Genomic DNA, 23922 nt, shown 5'->3' on the forward strand with positions numbered 1-23922 from the left:
ACCTTCTCTTCCATGCTTCACTGGCAAACAATTTGAAAACAATCCACATTAGTAATAGTATTCATCTAAATATTCTAGTTCTTTTGCTCAGGGTACTAAGACTCAGGCCTTCAGCTCAGCTAGTTAGAAACTTCCTGACGAAAGTTTCATCAGCAAATGCAGAGCCCGACATATTTACTTCAAAATATTTCAGAATTTAATGAGATGATAAGCCTAATATATGCTTGCATGGGTTTCCAGTATATGCCTGAGTTTCCGGCAGACTGAAGAGCTGGTGTTTCCTGGATCTGTGCTTCTGTTGTGCTCCCTCTTAACAGGACCTGTGTGGGGTCACGGCCCGATTTTCCAAGGTCAACATAGTATAGGACATGGTCCCAAACAGCTACTAAACAAAATCTTGATGTTCTGTGCCCACAGAGGCAATTCATTCAGGAAACACCATGAAGTTTCTCAATGAATTTCAAAATGGTTTTAAACCTAATCTGAAAAATCTAAGTTTTATATAAACCCAGACAGCCAACACTGAACACATGCCAAAAGGCAGCTGTCCCCTCGTCACTGCTCGCCAAGGATAGAATCTGCTGAGTTCCCAAATCCTTAAGAGGAGTATTTTTCATTCCAGATGAAAACTGCTCCCTCCCCCAGTATAAAGATTGTCTTACCTTCCACCTCTACCCCAGTACATCCAAGTTGTTGAAAATACTTTTTCAGCAATGAAAGGTGAACAGTTTTAGCCCCAGAGAAAGGACTCCTACATAAAAAGGAATGACTTTGCTGCAGAATGTGATGTACACAAATCACATTTACTGGTTGTTTCTGAAACCTGCAGTTCTGTTCACAGCTAGATGATCTCTCTTTATCCCTCCTGTTCTGCCTTCACCACTTCCACGGTACTTCAAAGATACATCAAAGCATGCACTACACCACAGCCGTGAACTACACTATCACAGGCTTTCTAGGTAATTTCCAGTTAGACTTGCTGTTGTGTTCAACAAGAGCGAAAAGATGGGCAGGAGGAAGTCTAGGAGCTTGTTGAAAGATTATGTGAAATTGTAACTATGATGAATGCTATTTCTGTATTGTCCAATCTTAAAACAAAAAGAGATTGGCTGAAGCCAACCAATCAATTATTTTTTTCTTCTTCTTGTTTTTACTAACTGTGATGACAGGAGTCATACTCCCTCCTATGTTACCAGGATCAGCCTGGGAAAACTTACATCACCCAGAGGAAATCTCCCTAATATTAGTTAAACTGTAACTACCTCATATACTTTGGGTTAGAAATGGAAAACACAATTTGAACTGTGAAAATAATTAACCAGTGATACAGTGCCTTCTCCATCGGTTCAGGTTTTGTGGCGTGTGGGCAGCACTGACCCAAATAGAGTTTAGAGCTGTCACGCAAGAATCCCGGAGATGCAGTTTCTGGCTGGTTTATGTAAGAGGTCACAGCCCAGCCGGCCTTTTCTGGCCTTGAACGCCCGTGTGACTGCTTCAACAAAGTGACTCTGCCGTTCTCTGCTGCAGTCCCATAGCATGAGATCAGAAAGCGTCCTTCATAATTATAAATAAGATAAAAGAAAAGAAGTAAGTCTAAGAGTCCTGGTGCGCGGGGGCTGACGCTGTGCCGGGCTGCACCCCCCGGCGGGGGTGGGTGCGCAGTTACACCGCTGAGGCTCGGCGCGCCCACATCAGCCGTAAGGGGGTGGCTGTCCCGCCCGGCGCGGAGGGACCCCAACAGGGGCCGGCACCTTCCCACCACGGGCCGCGGGCTCGCACGGAGCACACGGCGCGTCCCGCCAGGCCCCGGCGGTGGCGGTGGGGGGGGCGCGGGCCCAGCCGGGGCGGCGCGGCGCGGCGCGGCGGGCTGACGTCAGGACGGGGCTGTCGCTGCCCGCGGGCGGAGCGGGGCCGGCGGCGGCAGGGTCGGCGCGGCAGGTAGGGGCGGCGGCCCGCCAGCGGCTGGGCACGGCGGCGGGGGGCGGCGGGGGCGCGGCTCGGCGCCGATGCCCCGACCGGCACGGCTCGGCACAGCCCGGCACCCGCGCGAAGGTCAGCGGGGCCGCCGAGCAGGCCGGGGCCGGCGGGCCCGGCAGGGGCTGCGCCGGTGAAGAGGGAGCTCTCGGGGCGAGGCAGCCGCGCTCTGCCCGCTGCCCGGGGAGGGGGCGCGGGGAGCGGAGCGGTCGCGGTGCCCGGGCAGGCGGATCCGCGGAGCAGCTGCCTGCCGCCGCGGCGGGGCAGGAGCGGGGGGGAGAGCCCGGGCCCCGGGCCAGCCCGCCCCCGGAGGCCTGTCGGGGGGAGCGGGCCCCGGGGGGAAGAGATGGGATGGTGCCTCCTCCAGGCCGTCTGTTTCCCAACACCGGGTCGCTCACTGGTGAACCGGGTTTGAACCGAGAGCCACATGGGTGGGGCGTCGGCTAAAACAAACACCACTTCATGGAAAAAGGCCTGCGAGGAGCTAGTGGCAGAGGAAGGAAGTTCCAAAAATAGAAAACCTGTTTTAAGGGGGAGGGGGGCAAAGAGGGTTACATTTAACGCTCCTCTGAGCTTTGCGTCGTTCTCTGCCTGAAGTCTTGGGAAGAGAGCGACAGCGAGGTGTCAGTGGGACAGCTCTGGGGTTCGGCCGGGATGGCTGAGCCCCGTCCATCCACGTGCGCTGTGACATCTGGTCCAGTGCTACTTTGACTGCATTAATCAAAACTGCTCTAGTAATTACAAGCTGCAGGTAGATACACTTGATTTGTTTTGAAGTTTGCTTTTTTTACCAGCCAACCTGGTTTGAGAAGTAAAGAACTGGAACAGACTGTTAGATATTCCACATTATATTCTGTGCAAAAAAGGAAAACTGCTGTTCTAGGGAGCAGGAAGGAATAGCCTCACCCCTTTGCTGCATTTACTCTTAACTTGTGTTTAGTTTAGAGTGCTACTACTTTTAGATTTCAGTCACCAAGGAGCTTCTGTTGAGGTTGGTGATAAATTGATTTATCTTTGTTTAAATCCCATTTTCCATGTTAGAATCATAGAATTGCCTCAGTTGGAAGGGACCTTTCAGATCATCTACTCCAACCATCAACCTAACACTGACACACAAAAACCATCACTAAACCACATTGCTAAGCAGAATGTTGGTTTGCACTGAGCTAGTTTAACAAGCAAATAAATACTCAGTTGCAACTTACCTTGCCAGCTCTGATCTATCTCTGCAAATACTCTTTTAAACATAATGTGGGTTGATTGTGAATACTGTAGAGGACTTTAAGTGAGTGCCTGTGCTTAAAAAGGGACAGAGGAGAATATCTAATTGTTTTTGCACCTCCTCCTTCAGTGCTGACAGATTGTTCTGTGTGATTGCTTGCTCTCTATCCAGAGCTTAAGTTTTGGGCACTAATATTCTGTGCTGGGAAGATGTAGTTGTTGCGTCTGAGGTTCCATGTGAGGTGCTGTACAGCTGCTGAAGCCTCTTCTGCTGTTGTAGCTCTCGATAGCTGTGAGACATTCTGTAATGCGAGACTTTGATTATGAGGCATTCTGCAATGACAGGCAAAGCTTAATTTGCCAAGAAAAATGTTTTCTTCTTCATTTCTTCCCCTTTATGTGTCTAAGTTAAATCTAATTATGCTGTTGTGTAACAGAGTAGGTTTAAAGGCAGCAACAAACATTCAATGGCCTAATCTAGCACTTGGAACAGAACTCGAGTTCATGCAAGATCTTTAGTGGCTCTTAGACTATTAAAAGGCCTCTGGAGATACACAGTGATTTCACCTTAGCGGGCAAATGGGAAGACATGGAAGCACCATTGGAGAGACCCATTTCTGTGAAAATGAAGTGTAAGAAGACTCTTTCCTTGTAAAGGAGAATCTAGGGGGAGAGGGGCATATCCTGGGGTGGAGAGAGAACGAGGCTCAGGTCCTTTGTACCGCTTTGTTACTTTGGAAGAATAAATTGGCCTCTAGTTCTGAAGCTCTCCCTCTGTAGACAGGTGACAACAGCATGCTTAGACCTCAGAGCAGGACCTGATGACCAGGATTAAAGCCGGATAGGAGTTTGACACTCCCTTTGAATGGGCTGTCAAATATATGTTTGTTTTCCCAGTGAGCTGGGTACAAAAGCCAAGAGTAAGAGGTTTATCTTGGAGTTTAAACTTTAGCTGCAGGTGGTTCTCACCATCACACCCGAGCCTGTGCTGGATGTGGCATTCCTTCAATGTGAAATCCTGCTGGCTATAGTCTTTACTTGTGAGCTGCAGTATTTGCCCAGTACTGTGAAGAGGACAGAGCTACAAGTAATATCCAATAGATAGCATATGTACATCCATCAGAAGATAAGTGGATGCTTACTAACTATATTTTACTAGAATATAACAAAACTCTATTCTCTTCCTTTCTCCCAGCTTTAAACACCTGTCTTGTCTGGGAGGAGTTCCTCTGTCTATCAGATCTACTAAGCTACCTTTCCTCACCTCTTCTTACACTGCTACACGTAGAATGTTATCTGGTAGGTTTAAGTATCTGTCTCCCATATTGGCTTACAAGCCCCACAAATAATTTCTAAAAGAGGCAGCCTTCTCAAGGGAGGCTTTAAAATGCTTCTGTTCTTGCTTTTCTAGTTCGATTGCATCCAGATAGTTGTGTTTTTATTAATCCATTTTAAAACAATCATCACAGCACCATTATGCTATAAAATAAAAACTAATCCTCCAATATATCCTGTGCGTGATCTCTTTTCTTTAGCATGCTCGTAAAACAGAATGCAGTGGCCGAGTGCTTAATGTCATGTGTGATAACTTGAATTTAATGCAGGGTCCTTCCCATCCCATTTCAAGCTTCATTTAAGTCCAGGAGAAACAAGAATCTCACTTTATGGGCTGAACTTTTACTTATTTCAATTCATCTTGGAGGGAGCTAGTGATGATTTGGAAGAAATACAAGTCATAAAAACAGCCTTCTCCTTCCTGTTTAAGACTAAACTGTTTCAGCTTTTGTTTTGGCTGGACTTTGAGCCAGTGATTGAAAAAAAACAGAAGAGGAAGTACAGAAAAAGGCAGCTACAAAAGAAGTGAGGGTGCTTAGTAACTTGAGACTGCAGAATACAGGAAGCACATGTATGTCAAAAGAACAAGTTTGAAAGGAACTGGTGGTGAGTCAGGAAGCAGTCACTCCAGCCTGTCTTTTCCCCGTGTCACAGGAGTGGTAGCTGTAAGCTTGTGCGCTTTCCAGTTAAACTTAAAAGTGGTCTCTAAGCGTCACACTGCTACAATTGCACATTTGTTCCATTTTTTTAAGTCCTAGAGTACTAGTTGTGCCTTGCTGAATATCTTCAGCTGAGATCTACCTTGTCTTTCTGCAATACAAGCTGTGTACATGCAGCTATAATATATGACCTTGACCTTGAGATGCCTCTTTCTAATGTATTATTGCGAAATACTGAAGACTGCTTTTCTCCCCCTCACCCTCCTCTTCTGTCCACTAGATTAAACAATAATGGCATTTGTGAAGAGTGGATGGCTGCTCCGGCAAAGTAAGTCATGGGCCTTTTACCTCTTTTTATCCCCAATGTGTCTAACTTCAAAAAACATCACAGTGATTTAGTAATTCCTAGGTCTTTCTTAAAACACATTTCTAGCTTTGTGGGTTGGGTTGGTTTGGCTTTTTTTTTACCTTTTACCTTCATAAAATGACCTGTCATGACAGCATTTCCATGTGAGCTTTTGGGTAAACCAGTGGGAAACAGGATATACCATATCAAGGTGTCTGACTTGCATTCAGCTTCAGATGCTGCCCTGTAATTAGTGCTGTATAAGTAGAGACTTGGAAACTTTACCTGACACCTTAACTTAAAGTCTTCAATTAGTCATGCCCTCTGCTTTTTCTTGCAGCAAATTAGAACTAAAGCGCTAGGTTATGCACTTAAAATAAACTCAGTTGTGACTTTGAATGCTAGATAAAATATGGAACCCAATCCTGTAATGTTATGAGGTGGGCATGTTGTAGTATAGGATTTTGTTTGTCACCTCAGAATGTCTGGGGCAACTGTGAAGGATTTCTTGGTTTATTTTTTTATTGACTTTAGGACACAAACACTTCCCAATATGTGCCCTTAAAAGTGACTGTCTGATTTTTAAGGTACTATTTTACGGCGTTGGAAGAAGAACTGGTTTGACCTGTGGTCCGATGGCCGCTTAATATTCTATGATGATCAAAATCGCCATGATATAGAAGATAAAATCCACATGCGAATCCATTGCATCAACCTCAGAGTGGGGAATGAATGTCGAGGTAATAATGAAACCTTCAGGATTTGGTTATTCAGAGATTCTTTACAACTTCAGTGCCTGCCCAGCATACCCTTTACAACACTACTGCAGAAGTAAACATATCCAAGAAGCGTGCACTTCATTGTTGTTAAAAAAACCCACCATCCCTCATCCCCCCAAAAAACTCCAGCTCAACCAATTACTAAATTCCCTTATAGATACCCAGAGCATAGTATCACCACGTGATATTGCTACTTCCTTTTAAAACTTAGCGAGGACAGTGTACCATGTACGCAGGTGGCAGGCACGCACGTGAGAGTGGGATGTTCATTCACGGTACATTTGTGTGTCTGATGCTAGAGTGTTACTGGTGTAATTATAGCACTGGCTGGAGTGATAGGCAGGACTAGAAATAGGAAACCTCAGCAGATTTTTTTCAAGTATTACTAAGTTCACTTCTAGCATTTGTTAGTACTCAACTTGATGCTGACACAAGTGTTGGAGAGTACTTATTATTAAATATGGATTGGTTGTGCTGTAAGACACTTGCATTCCTTAGGACTGATGTTCAGAGATACTTGAGGACACTAAAGAGCGAGAACAGGTTATTTCCTTCTGTAATTTGTTCTGATGCCACGGAAAGCAGCTACAAATGGCCTTAGTTCATTTGTCCAGAGTTTTTGCATACTACCTTCTTGTAAATGCAATGATGAAATTCTGGTTATAGATATTTCATAACTCGTCTCTTTTTTTCTGACTCAGATTTCCAGCCTCCAGAGGGGAAGCAGAGAGACTGTTTACTGCAGATTGTTTGCCGTGATGGGAAGACAGTCAACCTCTGTGCAGAGAGTGCCGATGACTGCCTGTAAGTCTGCCAGAGAATATTGATTTTGCTGCCTCTTTCTCTTTTATCTTTTTCTTTCTCTCCTTAATTATTTTCCCTCCTTCGGACTTTCAGAGACACATTTTAAGAAAGTTTTCAAACAAGTAAAAGCAAGCTTTCAGTGACAAAAAATGTAGCTTTCCTCTAAGAAGTTGTCTGGCTCATGCAAACTAACTGCAAGTTAAATCACTGAAAACACCAAAGGGTGAGGAGGAGTAAAAGAATCTTATTAATATGGTTAATGTGAGACTTGCTGAACGGATTTTTTTTCTTCACTTTTCCCATTCTTCGAGTAGTACACGACCCCACATAGTCCAAGGACATCCTGATCAGTAGTGAAAGGAATATACTCCATTATTGTGAACTCTCAACTGAGCTTGGCTATGTATAGTTAAATAACTTCCAGCACCAGTGTTTGCCCAGTATGCGTGGTACATCAAACATGCTCCCAGCCATATGGCATGGGAGTATCTGTGTGAAATATACGTACCTTCTGTTCAAACTGCAATAGTGTCAAGATCCACATTCTCTAGTCAGCACAGATGCAACTGTTCAGGCAGGAGATACAACTTCTCTGGTGCACCTCATCCTATTTCCTTATCCCAAGCATGGCTGCATATTACCTGGCTGTTGGGCTTGCAGTGAGGACCTTCAAAACTACTTCTGTTTCTTCTCGTGTTCCTCCTCCTTCCTTCTCAGCTCTGCAAAGAAAGTAATTATTTCTCAGTCTTGGTGAACATCTTTGTGCATTCATTTTAGTGTATCATTAGGCCTTGACACATGCAGTATCTTAAACTCTGCTCCTGTAATACATCTCGTTGCTAACCTTGTTCTTTTCATAGTCCAAAAAAGAAAAAGAGGCGTTAATTTTTATCACCGTTTCACTAAATGATGGTATTTTTTTCACAGGGCGTGGAAAATTGCTCTCCAGGATGCCAGAACAAACACAGTAAGTGTCTTCTACCTAGACTTTGTACTGATGGAAAGCAGCACATCAGTGTTGTCCAGCAATTTACTTCTGAAATCGTGTTCCATATTTCTCTGCTACAGAAAAACAGAGTCATGAGCACGATGCTAAGGCTTGTGGGTGGGGAGAAGAATGATCCTCTGGATCACGAGCACATGTCATCCTTGCAGCCAAGTCAAATGTATGCTGGGTGGAAGTGAATGACTTCAGGGAACAATTTCTCTGGGTGGAAGTGAATGTTTGGGAAGCTGGTCTGTAAGAGAAGCGGGCACTGAGGCTGTGGACCTCTGCAACCAGTAAAAATGCAGTTTTCACTGCTAGTGTTTGTTGCCTACCAGCCGCAGCGCTAAAGGAAGCTCACTGCGAAGAAGCTGTTTGTTAATGTAGATCCATTACATTGTGGGATGCTTCTTGGTGGAGACTAGGGGAGGAGCAAGAGGTGTTGGCAGGCGAGTGCAGGCATGCCAAGGGGAGGAGTATATCACCTCTGCATTGGCATGCTAGCTGTGGAGAGTGAAGAGGTCACGAATCATGAAAGCCTCCCTGTGAGTCTTGGAGTTCTCTAGAGAACTGTATCTTTGAGGAGCCACATCCAGCCACTTGTGGGTATTGTTAATTTGTTTTTCCTCCAGACTGCCTTCCAGAGTACTCCTCAGCACTAGCTTTCTTAGATGGCTAAACTGAACCAACCTGAGATGTTTCTGTTTCATGGGGAAATGCTGGGTTTTCTATAATCTTATCTCCGTTTTTGATGAGTCACATTAACATTGCCACTGTACTGGGGCATCTGTCATATGATATAACTTAGATCTGTAGATACTCAAAGCAAACGCTTGTCATAGCAAAACTACCCTGGACATGATTGCCTCTGACTGTAGCTATGCTATGCTGCTTCATGGTGTTAAACGAGAAGTGAAAGAATTGTTCTTATGCAGAGGACACAACACTCATGGTTCTGTCTGCTCTAGCTTTAGGGGCTTTATCTTGCTTACGTGTGAGATGGTGACCCCTGGTTTCAGGAGCTGCTGCTTTTCATGTCTCGCACACTCAGCTGACAGCCCTGGTAGACGGTATTAAAAACTTGCCAGTGCATCACCTTGGTCAGCCAAGGCAGACCCCTGCTACTGAAAGCAGGGCAGGTAGCTCTCTGCACAAGTAGTATCATAAATTAGCACTTCCCAAAGCTATTAAAGGTCTCCAACAAGGACTTGAACTAACCGGGTAACTGAGTTTGAGTCCATCTGTAGAAGTCTGACACAGCTTTCAAAAATACTGAGCAATCAACAGTGCCTCATAACTTTACTGGAATAGCAGGGTGATCACCCTAGCTTTGAGAACTATGTCATTTACAGACATTTGCAGGCTTTTGTCAGATGCCTATACAGAGTTCCCTGTAGCAGAACAGATTATATTTATTGCTAAGATGTGAGCATTTGCTGGACTTATTCGCAGGTGATGGTTATACCTGCCTCTTCATACAGTGCTTTCACCAGTGTGTTTCAAGCAATCTTTAGAACCTCCAACACAAATCTGACCTGGGCTATGGCCATAGTATGCCCTACAGTCCAGGTGCAAGAGACAATAGGAACATTCTCTATTGAGCTATTAAAGTGTTCACTTGTAAATTAAAAAAAGGGAGCTGCTTTCTTTTCTTGGGATAGGACACTAAGAGCATCACTGTAGATTTCTGATACTAGGGGCAAGAATATGAGGCTCTTGTAACAAATGTTAATTATCTTTGAGAGCTCCTTGTAGGTGGATTCAAGTAAGTCATCACCTTTGCCTCATGGCTGCCTTCAAAAAGGACCAGAATTATGGGTGGCATTTCAAAGTAATTCCCTAAAAACAACCAAGCCCCTCAAATCCCTACATTTAAACTTCTCTTACTGCATTTTTTTTTAAGTCTCCTCACAGACAGAAAGTGAGAGGTGGCTAAGAACTGTGACAATGTTCTCCTAAAAAGTTCATGTACCACTTTTAGCTACTGCGTTTGTTTCCTTTATCTGCTCTTGCAGAACATGATGATACCACTGTAGGGTGCCAGGAAGCAGCTAGCTTAGTTGTGAAGACTTTTATCTGAAAACAGAGGACGAAAAAGAGAGTAATTTCTAAAACTGAGGCTATCAAATGAGGGAAGGAATCAGTATGCTTGCATGCACATGTATGCACATGTGCGCACACACACGCAGGTATGAAGTTTTATGGCTCCTTCCTGTGGTTCATCAGGCATTTGTGTTCTCCCAGGTCTGCTCTCCAAGTACCTTCTTTTTGCAGCGCTTTATAAGGTACTCACTGCTTTCTTAACTGCATCATGTCTAAAGGTTACCCCTTCTTTGGTGTCATTAAGTCTTAATCCTTGCACTACTCTAACTGGCTACCTGTAGGAAAAGGTGATAACTGCTACCTTTCCGTGGTGTTTAGGGCTACGTGGGATCTGACGTGATGTATGATGAGACAGCCATTTCCTCAGCCCCTCCTCCCTATACAGCTTATGCTACACCATCACCTGAGGTAAGAGCGGCAGCTGGGAAGCATTAAAATAAGTGTGGTACCAGAAGCAGGTATTCTTCAAGCACCTAAACTGTAGTCCCAAAGTGCTGTGTTTCACAGTTAATCCAGCTTTAAGGTTTGTACAAAAGGAGAGCGAGAGTAAGGCTCTAACAATCTACTGTCACTCCTATTTGAGATGGATTTCCTTTGAAAGGGATGAGGCAGATTTGGCCAGGAAGTATATAAAGTGATGGCTGCTCAGTGAACTTGAAAAATAAAGCTTCTTAAAGACAGGGCAGAAGTTATTTGGCTAATCTTGAAAAATATTTGCCATGGAGCTTTTAACGTAAGGAGGTGTGACTACACTTTCACACTGTGTAAGCACTGGAAGAATATAAAATCAGGAGTTTTTAAAATAGGATTTAATGACTGGAGATGTCATTTTAACACACAAGGATTTTGTTGTATCTAACAATAACTCTAGCTTCTGGATGCACAGTTCTTTTGCAGTGGAGCAAGAGCAGCATTGGGACTGAACTAGTATATATTGGGGGTTTCTGGATGTTCTGACTGATGTGCGGTGATACACAAAGGGATAGTTTGGGGTAGTATTACTTTTGCACTATAGGTGCTCTGCTCCAGTCCCTTGCTGTTAAAAATAACAGTTAAGAACTAGATGTGGTACTGGGAGCTATACTGGACCTAGCAGCAGGCCTCCTCTTTTGGAGAACAAAATTGCTTCCAAAACATACGGCTACGAAGTATTTGTCCTGAGTCTGACATTTATTTGCAGTGTGCTAGAGGAAAGTTGGCTGGAGTTTCTTGGGATCGACTGCTGCCTGCCTGGCGCTTCTGAGCTCTCCAGAGAGCTCTTGTTGGCATGAGGGCAGGGAGAAGAAGCTGGTAAGGCTGCTGTGGCTCTGCCTGGTGATCCAGGCCCTGCCTCTGCCATTCACCGTCCGGCAAGGGTGGAGAGTGAATGCTGCTTAAGAGCACTTATTTTTTCAAACAGCTGTTCTAAATCCTTTCCAGGCAGTACATAGACTATATCAGTACAGACTGGATATTTTAGTGAAACTTTAACTGCATTAGAAATGAGGGACAACTGAACAAAGTGCATAATCGGATACATAGCAAAGAATACTTTTGTAATGGACGTTTTTGATTTCACCAGGTCTATGGCTATGGCTACGATCAGTACAACGGCGCATATCCCCCTACTGGTCCTCAAGTCTTCTATGCCTCCAATGGACAAGCTTATGCTGTTCCCTATCAGTATCCATACCAAGGTAAGCAGTATCAACCATATCCTTCACCTTCCTAGAGAAACTATTTGAGTCAGTCTTTCTGGCTTTAATTCTATTAATGGCCAGCCTTTCCCACCCACCCCTCCTGCACAACAGGGTGATAGAAAGAAACCAGACTCATAACTAGAATCAAGTCCCCTTACCCTTTCATAACAAAGTAAGTGCAGTGAAATTTGTATTAAGTGATTGAACCTTTTCAGTGTGATCTAAACATATTTAAATTACTTCATAAACTCTTCGTGATGCACACATAACTCTCTAACTACAGTAGGCAGCATTTTTTCTAAGGAAAGAGAGAAAAGTCAGAACAAGATTGATTCAGTACTCCATATTGGGCATTGATGGAGCTTTTGAGGTATAACAGGAGCTTATAACACCTGTTGCTGTTATACCTGGCTTAATTATTTCAACACTGATGTTCAGCTATGACCTCAGAATTAAATGCAAGTTTCAATGGTAAATCCACTCCCAAAGCATGGTGGTAACTGGTTCCTTCCCTGCGTGCTGGAATTGCTCTAAGGCAGTATATTCAGCCTTGTAAAGTCTTCTATTGCTCTCTTCAGGCTTGGATAGCTTTCAATCCAAATAAAAGAGGAATGAGACTAAAATTTTAGGGTGATCTTTCAAGCTTAGTCACCTTAATTTAGGATTAGTTTTGCATAGAGAGCCCCAGTCCTACAGAATTGGGGCATTAGAGTAGTGCGGGTAATAAAAATCAGAAGATTTAACTTACTAATTGCTTATGATCTGGCTCTGCAAACAAGAAGCTCTATTCAGAATTTTTTTCAGTTTTGAGGGAGATTTTTGTTTTCCGTTTGACATTTGTCAGGTTATTTAATTTGTTTTTCCATTTTTTGTTACAAGGGAGGTGCATCAGCCTAAAGCTTTTGAAGCTTTCCTAACTTAAGTTAGTGAAGTCCTAAGATACAGATCATATATCTATATCTGTATCTATTGGTTCTCAGCAGATGACAAGCATCAGCTTGTTCAACGTCCCAAGAACCATTTTTAAACTACCAGCAGGCCTTGGAAATCAAGCCTCAGAAACCTGTATGATAAAAATGCAGTATTAAACAGTAACTCTCCTACACAGTTTGCAAGTCCAGTGTGTTAACATACTAGTTATAGGTTGGGCATACTAACCAAGCCTCGACGTTTTCTTTCGCTAGGGTTACTGCAACTAAGTCTTGGGGGTCAAGTTCACCCCAGCAACTAACTTAACCCCTGTACGTTTGGTTTTATTGCTCGTGCTCTGAATTGACATAATCCTTCTTAGGAGGTTCCTAGTCATGTATCGAGTCAGTGAGAGCCTTTTCCACTTCTGTTACTTGGATTACTTCAGTATCTGTTACAAAAAACATTGCAATATCTTCAGGAATACTTAATCTTCCTGAAATGCCTGGAAGGGAAAGCAGTACTATTATGTTTGCTTTGCAGGTAGGAACTAAGTCACAAAACATGACAGGTGGAATTTGTACAAGTCTGTTGCAAAGCAAGGGTCAATTCGTTGTTTCTTGAGTCTTAGGTTAATTCCTTACTACTGGGACAGTCTTCATCTGAAAATAAACGTAGCAGCTGTCACCACACAACAGATCAGTCCAGGATATGAAGGCTGAATTGAAATAGTAGGCAGTAATTGTAGAGTAAATAACTGATACACAGCTTCTGACAAACTACTGGCTTAAGAGCTACCAAAGATATTTTTGGGGGGAACTGCACTGTTTCTCTTAACTTCAAGGCTGAATCAATTTTTAGACCCATTTCTTACATTAAATCCACTAAGTGTCTGATAGAATGATTTAAGTAATTCATAGGTTCTTTGCTAATATAAATGTAGAACAATGTTCAGTTTTACATTTGTGATGAGTTTTTCTCCCAGATATTAAACTCTTAGGAGGCTAGAGGTGTTGCTATGCCTCTGGATTTATTTAATACATGTGGAGGCTGAATCCAAAGCAGAGATGTATTCTACTTGTGTAGCTGACATCATCTTAGTGTTCAATGGAAGGAAGACAGTGAAAGATCGGGCATGCTTTGAAATTGCAATGCATGATATTAGGATACACATTTCTTCTGCCCTCTTCCTAATAATTTCTTATTACCTAGGACCTTACGGGCAACCCCCTGCAAACCATGTCATCATTCGAGAGCGTTACCGTGACAGCGATGGAGATCTTGCACTGGGAATGCTTGCTGGAGCAGCAACTGGAATGGCTCTGGGATCATTATTCTGGGTCTTCTAGATTACCCATTCCTTATCTCTGTAGTTCCAAAAACCTTTATTGTGTGCAATAATATATTGGCAATGTTGTTTACTGTTAAACTTTAAGAAATGCAATAGTTATTTTTTAGTAGTGATATGTTAATAACTGATTCTTAACTGTCCTAAGGAGAGTTTAAAGGCACCATTTAGTTAAGTGGTGGGAGATGGCATGTGCCGCTCTTGAATTGTTCTGATGTTTGGAGTTACAAGGATCTGTACCAATAAGGATCAATATGAGCACCAATGTAACATGGTAGCAGTCACTAGCTTTATGAACAGACTCTTATTGTAAACACCGTAGAAAAAGTTGATTTTTTGGGGGGTCTAAAATCTGGTCCAAATCGGCAGTTTACAGGAGCCCTGCGTTAAAATATATGTACTACTGGCTTTTGAACATTCCCTGGACAAACATATAGCTCAGCAGAAACTCCTTAGCATTAGGTAGTCTGCCATGCTTAAGGATTTTTTTGTTTTCAAACTTGCCTGCAGATGGTAGTTTATTTTCTTAGATGGAGTCCTGTACCTGTCTCTCACACCATGCAGGTGAAGTTGTCTGAGAGAACATATAAGCAGACCGCTAAGAAGCAGCAGCACTCCTCCGTTCTTTTATTCTCCCAGAAATGTGAATTACCAGTGACAAGACATGTTTGTTGACCACCTCCCTTGTTATCCTGAATCACTCTTCTCTGGTCAGATGGAAGTAATGGATCTTTAGCTTTACAAGTGATCTTCCATGTCTGTAGAACAGTTGCCTCACACACTGTACCAACTGTATTCCTGAGTAAGAGGCCATTGTCTAATGTCTCTGCTCATTACTGCTATTGCTCTGCAGAAGGAAAACTAACTGGAACAACCCTTGCCCTATTGGGTCTACCAGAACCCCCCTGCAGGCAGTAATAGTCAAGAGGGGAGAGACAAACAGCACAAGTAGACCTTGCACACAGGCATTTTGGTATCAGCTGCCTTGCCATGGCTAGGATAGAATGTCTGCCTTGTAGCCTCCAAGGTTTCCTGAACGAGGTTCATCATTTGCAACTAGTTTCGCGTACAGCTGAGCCTGGGTTTGTTCTATGCACGCTCCCCTCTCAGCAGGTCTCTTCTTCCCTCCATGACTTGTTAAGGAAAATGCTCCAAGGAACCTGGCTGGCTTTGCTTGTCTGGTTCCTTACACAGTGTGCTCTTGCAGGCTGCTGTGCTACGGACTGTAACGTGGAATGGAACTGTTATGTGTGTTATACGGCGTATTACCTTATTGTGTTGTAACCCATGCTGAACTGTACTTGGCAGGGGAAAGAAAGCTCTGAAGAAATGCACATGCTTTCTTATTCAGGTAAAAGAGGCAGGGTGCCTAAGTTGAGTTCTTTATAGTAAGAGGACTTATTTTTATACTTCCCCTTTCAGCTTCTTGTATTCATACTCTTTTAATACGTTAAGTCTTTCTTATGCTTTCATTCAGAAACAGGTTAATTTCCTTAAGGTTCATGGGGTTTCAGGTATGTCAGGAAAGATGAAAATAGATGAGAACTTGCACTCACATAAATTCAGATCAAGCCCCAACCTTTTTCATTTCATCCTAAGGTGACCTTGGCTCTATCCTACATATTTAAGCAATAGAGGTCTTGGAGAAGAGTTTGGGTAGCAGTCAGGGGAACCACTAAGCTTTCATGACTCTTTGGACCAACTCAACAAACTGAAATCATTGTGAGGAAACAGACGAATGTAATCTTGGCTGCATTACTAAGAGTGGGTCTAACCCACAGAATGTAAACTTCTTTCAAGAAACTGGCTCAGAGCCGCACACCAACGTGCATGCATGTCCTTTAACAGATTAATACAAGCTGCATTTGTTCTGCCAGTGGTATGTACTGGAAGGACTTGTTGGAGGTTCAAAAGAGAACTAAAGCAAAAGTTTCCTATTGCTAGTCCAAACCAAAAGAAATTGGAGTACACTACTGAAGTTCTTTTAGAGGCCTGGTAGCCTTGACGTCAGAAAGAGATGGTGACTGTCTGGAACTTAAGTGAATAAATACTTCCACCCTTTCTAAGGCTTGAGATAACCTTGAAGTGATTACAGGTCTACAGTGCTGTTTTGTGCTTTGCAATATGACTAGTTCCACAGAATGCTTCCATCTCCTCTTCTCCCTATGTGATATTTAACTTTAAGGGGTCGGGGAGAACAAAATCATTGAATATCATTGTGATTTCTTTTGAATTCCATAGTGATTGTGAAAGAATAGCACAAAGCGTATCAAGCTAGTAATTTATTTTAAGTTCAGAGTTTTGTTGGGGGGGTTGTGTGTTGTTGGGGTTTTTTGGTTTTTTTTCCTCCCCTCAAGAGCTGTTGATCACAGCAGGGGAACATGTCTCTTGCACTTTCACGAAATAACTGAATCTAGGTCCCCAGTTTCTTCAAGTGAAGTATATAAGATAAAGACTGTTGATTGTGAAACATTCCTGGGTTGAATTCAAAGCAAGAAATTATCTTTTTAAAAGTTCAAATTGAAGTAAGTCTCTGTTAACCTCACCCCTTCTCAAAGGGGAAGAAAGTTTACAAATTGAAGCTGAAGGTTCCATTTCCATCTTGGTAACAACAGGCTGCTTTGTACAAAAATCATGAGCTATGTTTCTATCCTGGTAGTATAGGCATTTAGAAGCTAGAAAGCAAATGTACGAAAACTGTGCTAGAGCATAAAATCACGAGAGTAGTTATGCCAGTGCAGGTGCTTGTAGTCTTTCTGATCTCACTGCAGAAATAGAAATGGAAATGTTTTGGTGCACAAAGCAGCAGCATGGCAAATTCCCTGGTTGTTAAAGCTCAGACTTGCTTCCTGAAGACATGGCCGTACCTCCTGTTGCTCAGGAACAGAGTGGAGGTTTGGTCATATCTATAATGATGTCCAGCTGGATACACAGTCATGACTCAATAGCCTTTCTCTGCCCAGTCCAGTACTCCATATATCTGCTGTTTGTGTAGATGCTAGTGTGAGCTGAAGGAGCAGGGCCAGAGTGGATTTTGGGGTTTGGAGGGACTGCCGTGCCAGCTTCTGCAGATAGGTGCTACCATAGTGATGGGAAGAGGCAGTGTCAAGATCACTTTCAAAACAGATTGAAATGACAGTCCTGAACAGGTGTTTGTTTCTGAATGGTGCTGTTCACCACGCTGTGATTCCATTTATACCTGCATAGCACCCAAGCACATGCTTTCCTACCTGGGGCCCAATACTTGACTTCCCTAAAGCCGAGAGGTCTGCAGCCACTACAGTGCCACTGTTTTTTGCAGTGTACACTATCAGTTAAGGATGACTAATCTGTTATATAGCAGTTACAGTCCATTCAGAATCAAATGGCAGTGCTTACAGAGGTCATGAGTTTATATGTTCATCTGTGACTGGTGACTTTTGGACAGAGCCAGGCTTCCTGAGAGCAGGGTGGAAATGGCTCAGCCTTCTTAAGTCCAACCACATTAAAGACGTGAACGAGGGCCCCCTCCCGAAGTCATAGTTACATGCAAAAACACAGCCGTTGGCTTCTTTTGCTTAAACATGGGGAGCTAAAGGCAGCCTCTTGTACTGAGTGGGTAAAGGCTTATGAACTAGAGAGGAAGGGGTGGAAAGTGTTTATCTACAGAGCAACTGCACTGACTTTTGGCAAGACACATCCTTTCTAGTGCTGAAGCACATTCTGAGATGTATCTAGATGGAGGTACCCCAAATGTCACACAACACTGGCTTCATTTTGTTTGTTCTTCAGTGAAGCTTCAATAGGTGATGGAACCAGCAAAGCAAGCTGAGTAAAGGAGAAAATTCACACCCATGTTCCTCCTCATGATGACTAAGATAGATATATGTAAGTCATGGAGGGTAGCATGCAGCAAATGTTCCTTCCTCCCAGGTCCTTCGTGTTCTCGTGCACTATCTTAACTGCTGTTTTACTGTATGACCTTATTCTCATTGTATAATTTATAGCAAATAAAATTCATATTTACGTGTAATGGCTCTGTCTTGACATGCCTACTAGCCTTTTTTCAACATTTCTCATTTAGTCTGTAGACAAATACACAGTTTTCAAACATGTTTGAAAATTTGATTTGTTTTGAAAACATGTTTGGAACCAAAATATATGGTTTTCAAACATGTAGTTTACAGCAGGTTTCCTTTGCAAGAAAACAGTACCGTGCAACTCCAGTCTTTCCTAAGCAATTACAAGGCTGACTTGACTTGGTAGAAAACTGAAGTAAAACTGTGGCTGTTGGAGAGCTCAGGCTGACATACCTCAGTCATCTCAGTTACCATTTCATAAAGATGATGTAATGTCTGTGAAATCAGCAAAGTAACTCCACACTAACACCACTATATCAAGATTAGAGTTAAGGCCTATTTCTTTTTTAATGGAGTTGAAGGCTTTGACTCAGAAATGCTTAATCTTTGATATATGCAACGCTGATCCAGATTTGCCATTTGACATTGTGTTATCACATCAACAGATTTGTACTGTTTAGTATTACAGTAAGCAGCTTGGAGCACAGATGTTGCTCTGGGCAAAATGCTACTCGTTGCTGCATTGGTATTTCCTGTTGATGAATTGCTTCAGTGGAATACAATCAATAAGTTTGCTTAGACAAAGACACTAAATGACCACACCTAAAGGCTGACTATCTTGCACATTTGCTGGGAATTAAACTATTTGTCAGAAGGAAAACAGTATATTTTGTAAACTATTATCCTTGCTCTATGCACATTTTGTTTTTACTCTTGAGGAGTGGCGGGGTTTTTAGCCACTAATCTGGGGAACGAAAACAAAACTGCTATTTCAGCCAGTCAATGCAGGAGTACACGTCGCTCTTCCCCCCAGCATGCTATGATGGCTATGCGTATATTATCAGTTCCGTATGATGGATTTACTAGGCTAAGCAGACCATTATGTACACTTAACCCTGCCCACCAGAGAGCCCACCTTTACTGAAATTCCAGCACCAGAACAAGTTAGGGAACTAAATTTGCTGTGCAAGGCTTAGCATCCCCGTACCTTCCTGAACTGGCAATGGCTCAGAGAATGGGCTTCACCTGTTACTGCTTTCCCTTCTACTGCATTCCCTGTCCTGTTTGTGGTCACTAAATGCAACCATAGTATTTAACTAGTGGTGTCTTCCTAGAAGCACCTTTATTTGTCCCTCTTCCCTGTTGCAGTTCCACTACAATGCATTGAAGTGAGTGTGGAGCATTTCCTGTTACCTCTATTTCAGTGGAACTGAGTTTCCCCCAGTATGTTGTGAGCACTTCGTAACTACAAATAAGAGCTTGTAACAATGGACCAACACTAATGCACTGGTCTGGGAGTCTTCCAGTTACCACAGGTGATCTCTTTAGGTTTCAGAGGTTTTGTGGCATCTCTAAAAGGCTCCAAGACTCACAGGGCAAATAAAAACTCCAAGTCTATCTGCATTAATCATTTAAAGCTTATCATTTGATAACGATTTTTAAGGCACAGGTTGTGAAAGTTTCACACTGACAATACCAGGCTTAATCTGACTGAATATGGTACAATACCAATACGGCCTAATTCTCCAGACACTTTAGTTAACACAAAGTTAACTATGCATTTTTGCAAAGCAGTAAGTCTTCAGATAGGGCAGATAAAGTCCGGAAGAGAGCGACCCAAGATGCACGCAGGGGCTGAGACGAGCTTACCCTGCTCGGCCGCTCCCAGTCCCTTGCTGTGACTCGCCCCGCGCCTCCGGACACTCCCGGCCGGGAAGGCCGCGGCCACCTCCAGCCTTTGGAGGAACAGCGGGATTTTCTGTGCCTAACCCGGCTGCGTCTGCCCGCGGGGCCCGGCTCTCCTCAGGCTCGTCTGGGCCCCAGCCCCGGCCGGGCTCTCGCTGGAGGAGGCCAACGGCCGCCCTCGCGCCCGCCGCCGCCCGCTAGATGGCGGCCCGACACCGGCGGTGGCGGAGCGGGGCCAGGCCGGGCCCCCGCGCCCTCCCCTGCTCCTGCGGAAGCGCCAAGACTCGTTAAAACAACCCCGAATCGCGGAAGCGCCTTTTCGGTTACAAAGCCTCGATGGCCGACCCGAGGAACCCCGGCCCCACGCAGCCGGCACCGGCACAACCCAGGCGGGCCGGGTAGAGGGCCCCTGGGCGGCCGATTTCAAATGTCACCAGGATACAAGGCCTTTCTTGGAAACCCTGCCAAGGGGCAGCTGCCCTCAGCGACACGCCTGCCCTCCATCCCGCTGGAGCCTGCACAGCCCCGCAGGGAAGCGGCGGCATTTCTCAGCCCCGTTTACAAAAGGGTCTATCGGTGCTGTCTCAGCCCTCACAGGAGCTCTGAAGCACTCCCGCCCTGCAGATAATAGTCTGGGATAATGATAATGATCATATTCATGGGTAGCAAAAAAAGCTGCAGGTTTGCAATCTGCAGGCAGGACTGCAATCTCTGCGAGGTGATACTGTCCAAGTCTGCTGATGATCAAAAGCAGTTTTTTCTCAGGAATGCTCAGAGACACGATGGTAATGAAAGGCTATTTCCATGCCAAATTTCCATACTCAAATCCCTAGCTGCTTCAGCTGAAGAGCTGTTTATGATAAAGTCACAGGATTTTTCTATTACTGGAAGTGAAGGGGTGTTTTGGTTCTCCTCCTTGTTCAGCCAAGCTAGCAGATGAACTCACTGGCTTTGCACTAACCAGAGTCTGGCCCTTGGGCAGCCACCACCCCCACAAAGCTTCGGCCCCCCCCAAAACAGCACTGTTCCTACTATGCCGGAGAGAGACCGACATCAGTCTTACACAGCCTTGCAGGGGTTGCTGGCAGAGCGCAGGAGATGAAGCAAAGCCAGCATTATGCTTCGCAGGGCCCTGGGAGCTGGGTTTTCCCAGCCTGTGCTTTAACACAGGAGGACAGGCTGAGAGCCTTGGCCTGGGACTAGGATGTTCTGGGTCAGTTTTCCCAGCTCTGTCACAGGCAGTTTGCATGACGTTGGGAAAAAGCCACTTTACTTTGTCACATCTCGCTTCTCTCATTCCCGAAAGAGAGACGGTGACACAAAAGAAACAGACAAGTTCATCAAAAGCTGTAAGCTGTTGTGCTACGTGTGCGCTGAGGATACAGGGGTATCAGTCTTGGTAGACCAGAGACCTTTGATATGATCATAACAACAATTAGCAGCATTGAAGTAAGAAACAGCTTAGAATACAGAGGGCAAGGGCTGGTAATTCAAGAACAGCATCATGCTTCTTTACACACAGAATGTAGGACATGAGGGCTGGAAGAGATTTTAACCTTTCCTTATCCAAAGCAGACTCAGCTCCACCACCTTGCAACATGTGCAGCAAACCCAGTCCTCCCCAGAAGCCCAAGCCCTCAGAAGGCCCATGATACACAACCTCCGCCTGACGAGGGCAAACAGAGTAAAACGTTATTCCAAAGTGGGGGAAGGAAAGGGAAAGAAACACAATTCTCTTTGGAAAGCGATTTTTAAAAGGAAATGTTAAGTTTACATTTCCCTGTTTCATTTTAGCTATATAGACAGGAAGGATCAATTTAGAAGCTGTCCACCTTCAATTCATAGCAACGTAAGCATTATCAACCCATAATTTATGTTACCGTCTTTCAAAAAACTGCCTAGTTCAGCAGATGGAGATGCAACGGTGTCATGCATATCAGACCATGCATGATAACAGATGGACTCTGAATACATGAACTGAATGTCTGGATCGTGAGTCTTTACAAACCATACTTTACATTTATTTGCTTTTGCAATGACTGGCTGACAAAGAAAGGGAAACCAGAGAGACATTTGTGCTTTAACTACCCTGAAAAATACTCAAGTCAACCATTTCACTACCTGAAATTTCTCCTGATGTGGAGGTTCAGTATAATGCTATGTGCCATCCCTCTGTGCAGGCACAAATTAAGGCAGACAATCAGAGGCCTGAAGAAAACACATCCAGGTAAAGTCCCTCCCACCAGCACAGGACTGTTTGTGTAGTTATAGAACAAATTTAGAAACTGATTTCTCAATCAGCTGCTCAACACCACAAACCATTTTCAATTTCCGTGTTCCTCAGTTTGCAAATGTGACTTCACCATCTCCCAGTCACAGGAAAGTTTCTGTTCCCAGGGAAGTGATGTGTGTACAGACTTTCCAGATTCTGAACAATGGCCCTTTTTACTTAATCTTCCGTATTAAGTCTAGGTAATGTTTTCAATCTCGGATTTGGATGGCTGAGAAATAACCAGGAAAATAACCCTGGCTTCCTATACTTCTCCATAATTTTCTCTGAAACATGTTCAATCGCCCCTGCTGCATTTTTTTTTTCTTAAAACTTACTTTAAAGATTATTCTAGGTGTTCACACCACAGCATCCTGCTGAGTTAAGAAAGCAAAATTGTACACTTACAGGCCCGAAGAATCCCCTTCAGTCAATCAATAACTATATTTCTGACTGTTCTAAAACCAATTGTTTCAGATGTCACTATCCCAAACAGCTTTTTTCCTGATCAATATCTCTGGCAGCTGTTCAGATAACCTATCAGTGGAACTAATTGCTGTTAAAGCTGTGCACCTATGATCAGTCAGGCTAGGATGTGTTTTCCCTGTGTAGTTGCAATAGAAAACCTCATGTAAATTCAACCCATGCACAGCAGAACTACTTTCTGGAATGGGCATATGTCAAATTAGCAGAACAAACGTTTTTTGGTGCTTTCTTTGTCCTCACCACAAAAGAGAAATCCAGAAATATTTCCATTATTCCAGCTCTGTCAGTGTGCTGGCCCAAGCAGTGTGCTGAACATTAGGCATGGAAATAACCGCATTGACTTGAATGGCATGCACACTGTGCATCTTTAGCAGTTGTGTTGTTGGATAGGCCAACAATTTTGTAAAGACACAAAGCTCCCAAGAACATTTTTGTCATTTGGGGGGGGGGGGGAAAAACCCTCCAAACTTGCTGGATTTGTCTATACACAGTGCAAGAAAACAGGCCAAAATCTGCACCAGTGTAAGTGAGCAGAACATTAATGAACCCCCATGCCAGCTTGCACCCTGATTTTACAGCTATTGAAGTCTCTCAAAGATCCATTTTAAGTAAAGGAATTTCCTGTGCTGTAAACAAAACAGTCTGCTTCTCCCTTCAACAGAAGTATTACCAAATGCTTCAGAAGTGACCCCAATCTAGTGTTTTGCAGAGACATCAATATACTCCTTCATGCATGGAATCATCTACAGATGTTGCAGCACTCCGCACTAACATTTTAGTGGCACATGGGGAAAATGAGAAACTCAGAGCTGTGTTTGATTGTTTCTCTGTTAAAGACAGTGAGGCGCTGTGGGCAGGGAGGAGAGATTACGGTTTTGATCAAATCCCAGTAAACCTGAGTTAATGAGACATAGTGAGGCAATTCAGGGAAGGGAAGCATCCTGTCCCTGCACTGAACTGACAGTGAGGTCCCAAATACCAATGCGAGTGCATTTTAGTTGGGACCTCACCACAGATGGAAGCATACTTTGTTTACTAAAATTTACTGGGTTAATATTCAGACCAGAGCTAATCCCTGTTCTTTTCTGTGTAAAGTTTTCAAAGGAGAGCTCTCACGAGGACCTCGCCTGCATTTCCAAGCAGGAATTTTCATTCTACTGATGACCATTTACAATGAATACAGAAGTTTCTTTCCTCTTCCCCTACCCCAAAACTGGAAGCATCAGTGTCCAGTACAAGGTAGACAAAAATGAGATTTTTCTGAGTATTTCTTGCAGGAAA

General features: G+C 43.8%; 1 protein-coding gene across 2 annotated transcripts; it reads left to right on the plus strand.

Annotated features, from left to right (window-relative positions):
- The first annotated feature begins 1830 nt into the window (after nt 1–1830).
- PLEKHB2 (pleckstrin homology domain containing B2) lies at nt 1831–18154 on the plus strand. 2 transcript variants are annotated; one of them, XM_063338247.1, is made up of 9 exons: nt 1860–1938; nt 4391–4494; nt 5470–5517; nt 6123–6275; nt 7016–7118; nt 8046–8085; nt 10525–10614; nt 11768–11882; nt 14007–18154. In XM_063338247.1, exons 3-9 carry the CDS (start codon nt 5481–5483, stop codon nt 14141–14143), a joined length of 675 nt encoding a protein of 224 aa, XP_063194317.1. In that variant the 5' UTR covers nt 1860–1938; nt 4391–4494; nt 5470–5480; the 3' UTR covers nt 14144–18154. The 2 variants fall into 2 exon arrangements, with proteins under 2 accessions (XP_063194316.1, XP_063194317.1); XM_063338246.1 differs by lacking the exon at nt 4391–4494 and having other exon boundaries at nt 1831–1938.
- The last annotated feature ends 5768 nt before the right edge of the window (nt 18155–23922 follow it).

Source organism: Chroicocephalus ridibundus, chromosome 6 (assembly GCF_963924245.1).
Source record: "Chroicocephalus ridibundus chromosome 6, bChrRid1.1, whole genome shotgun sequence".
Classification (NCBI taxonomy): Eukaryota; Metazoa; Chordata; class Aves; order Charadriiformes; family Laridae; genus Chroicocephalus; species Chroicocephalus ridibundus.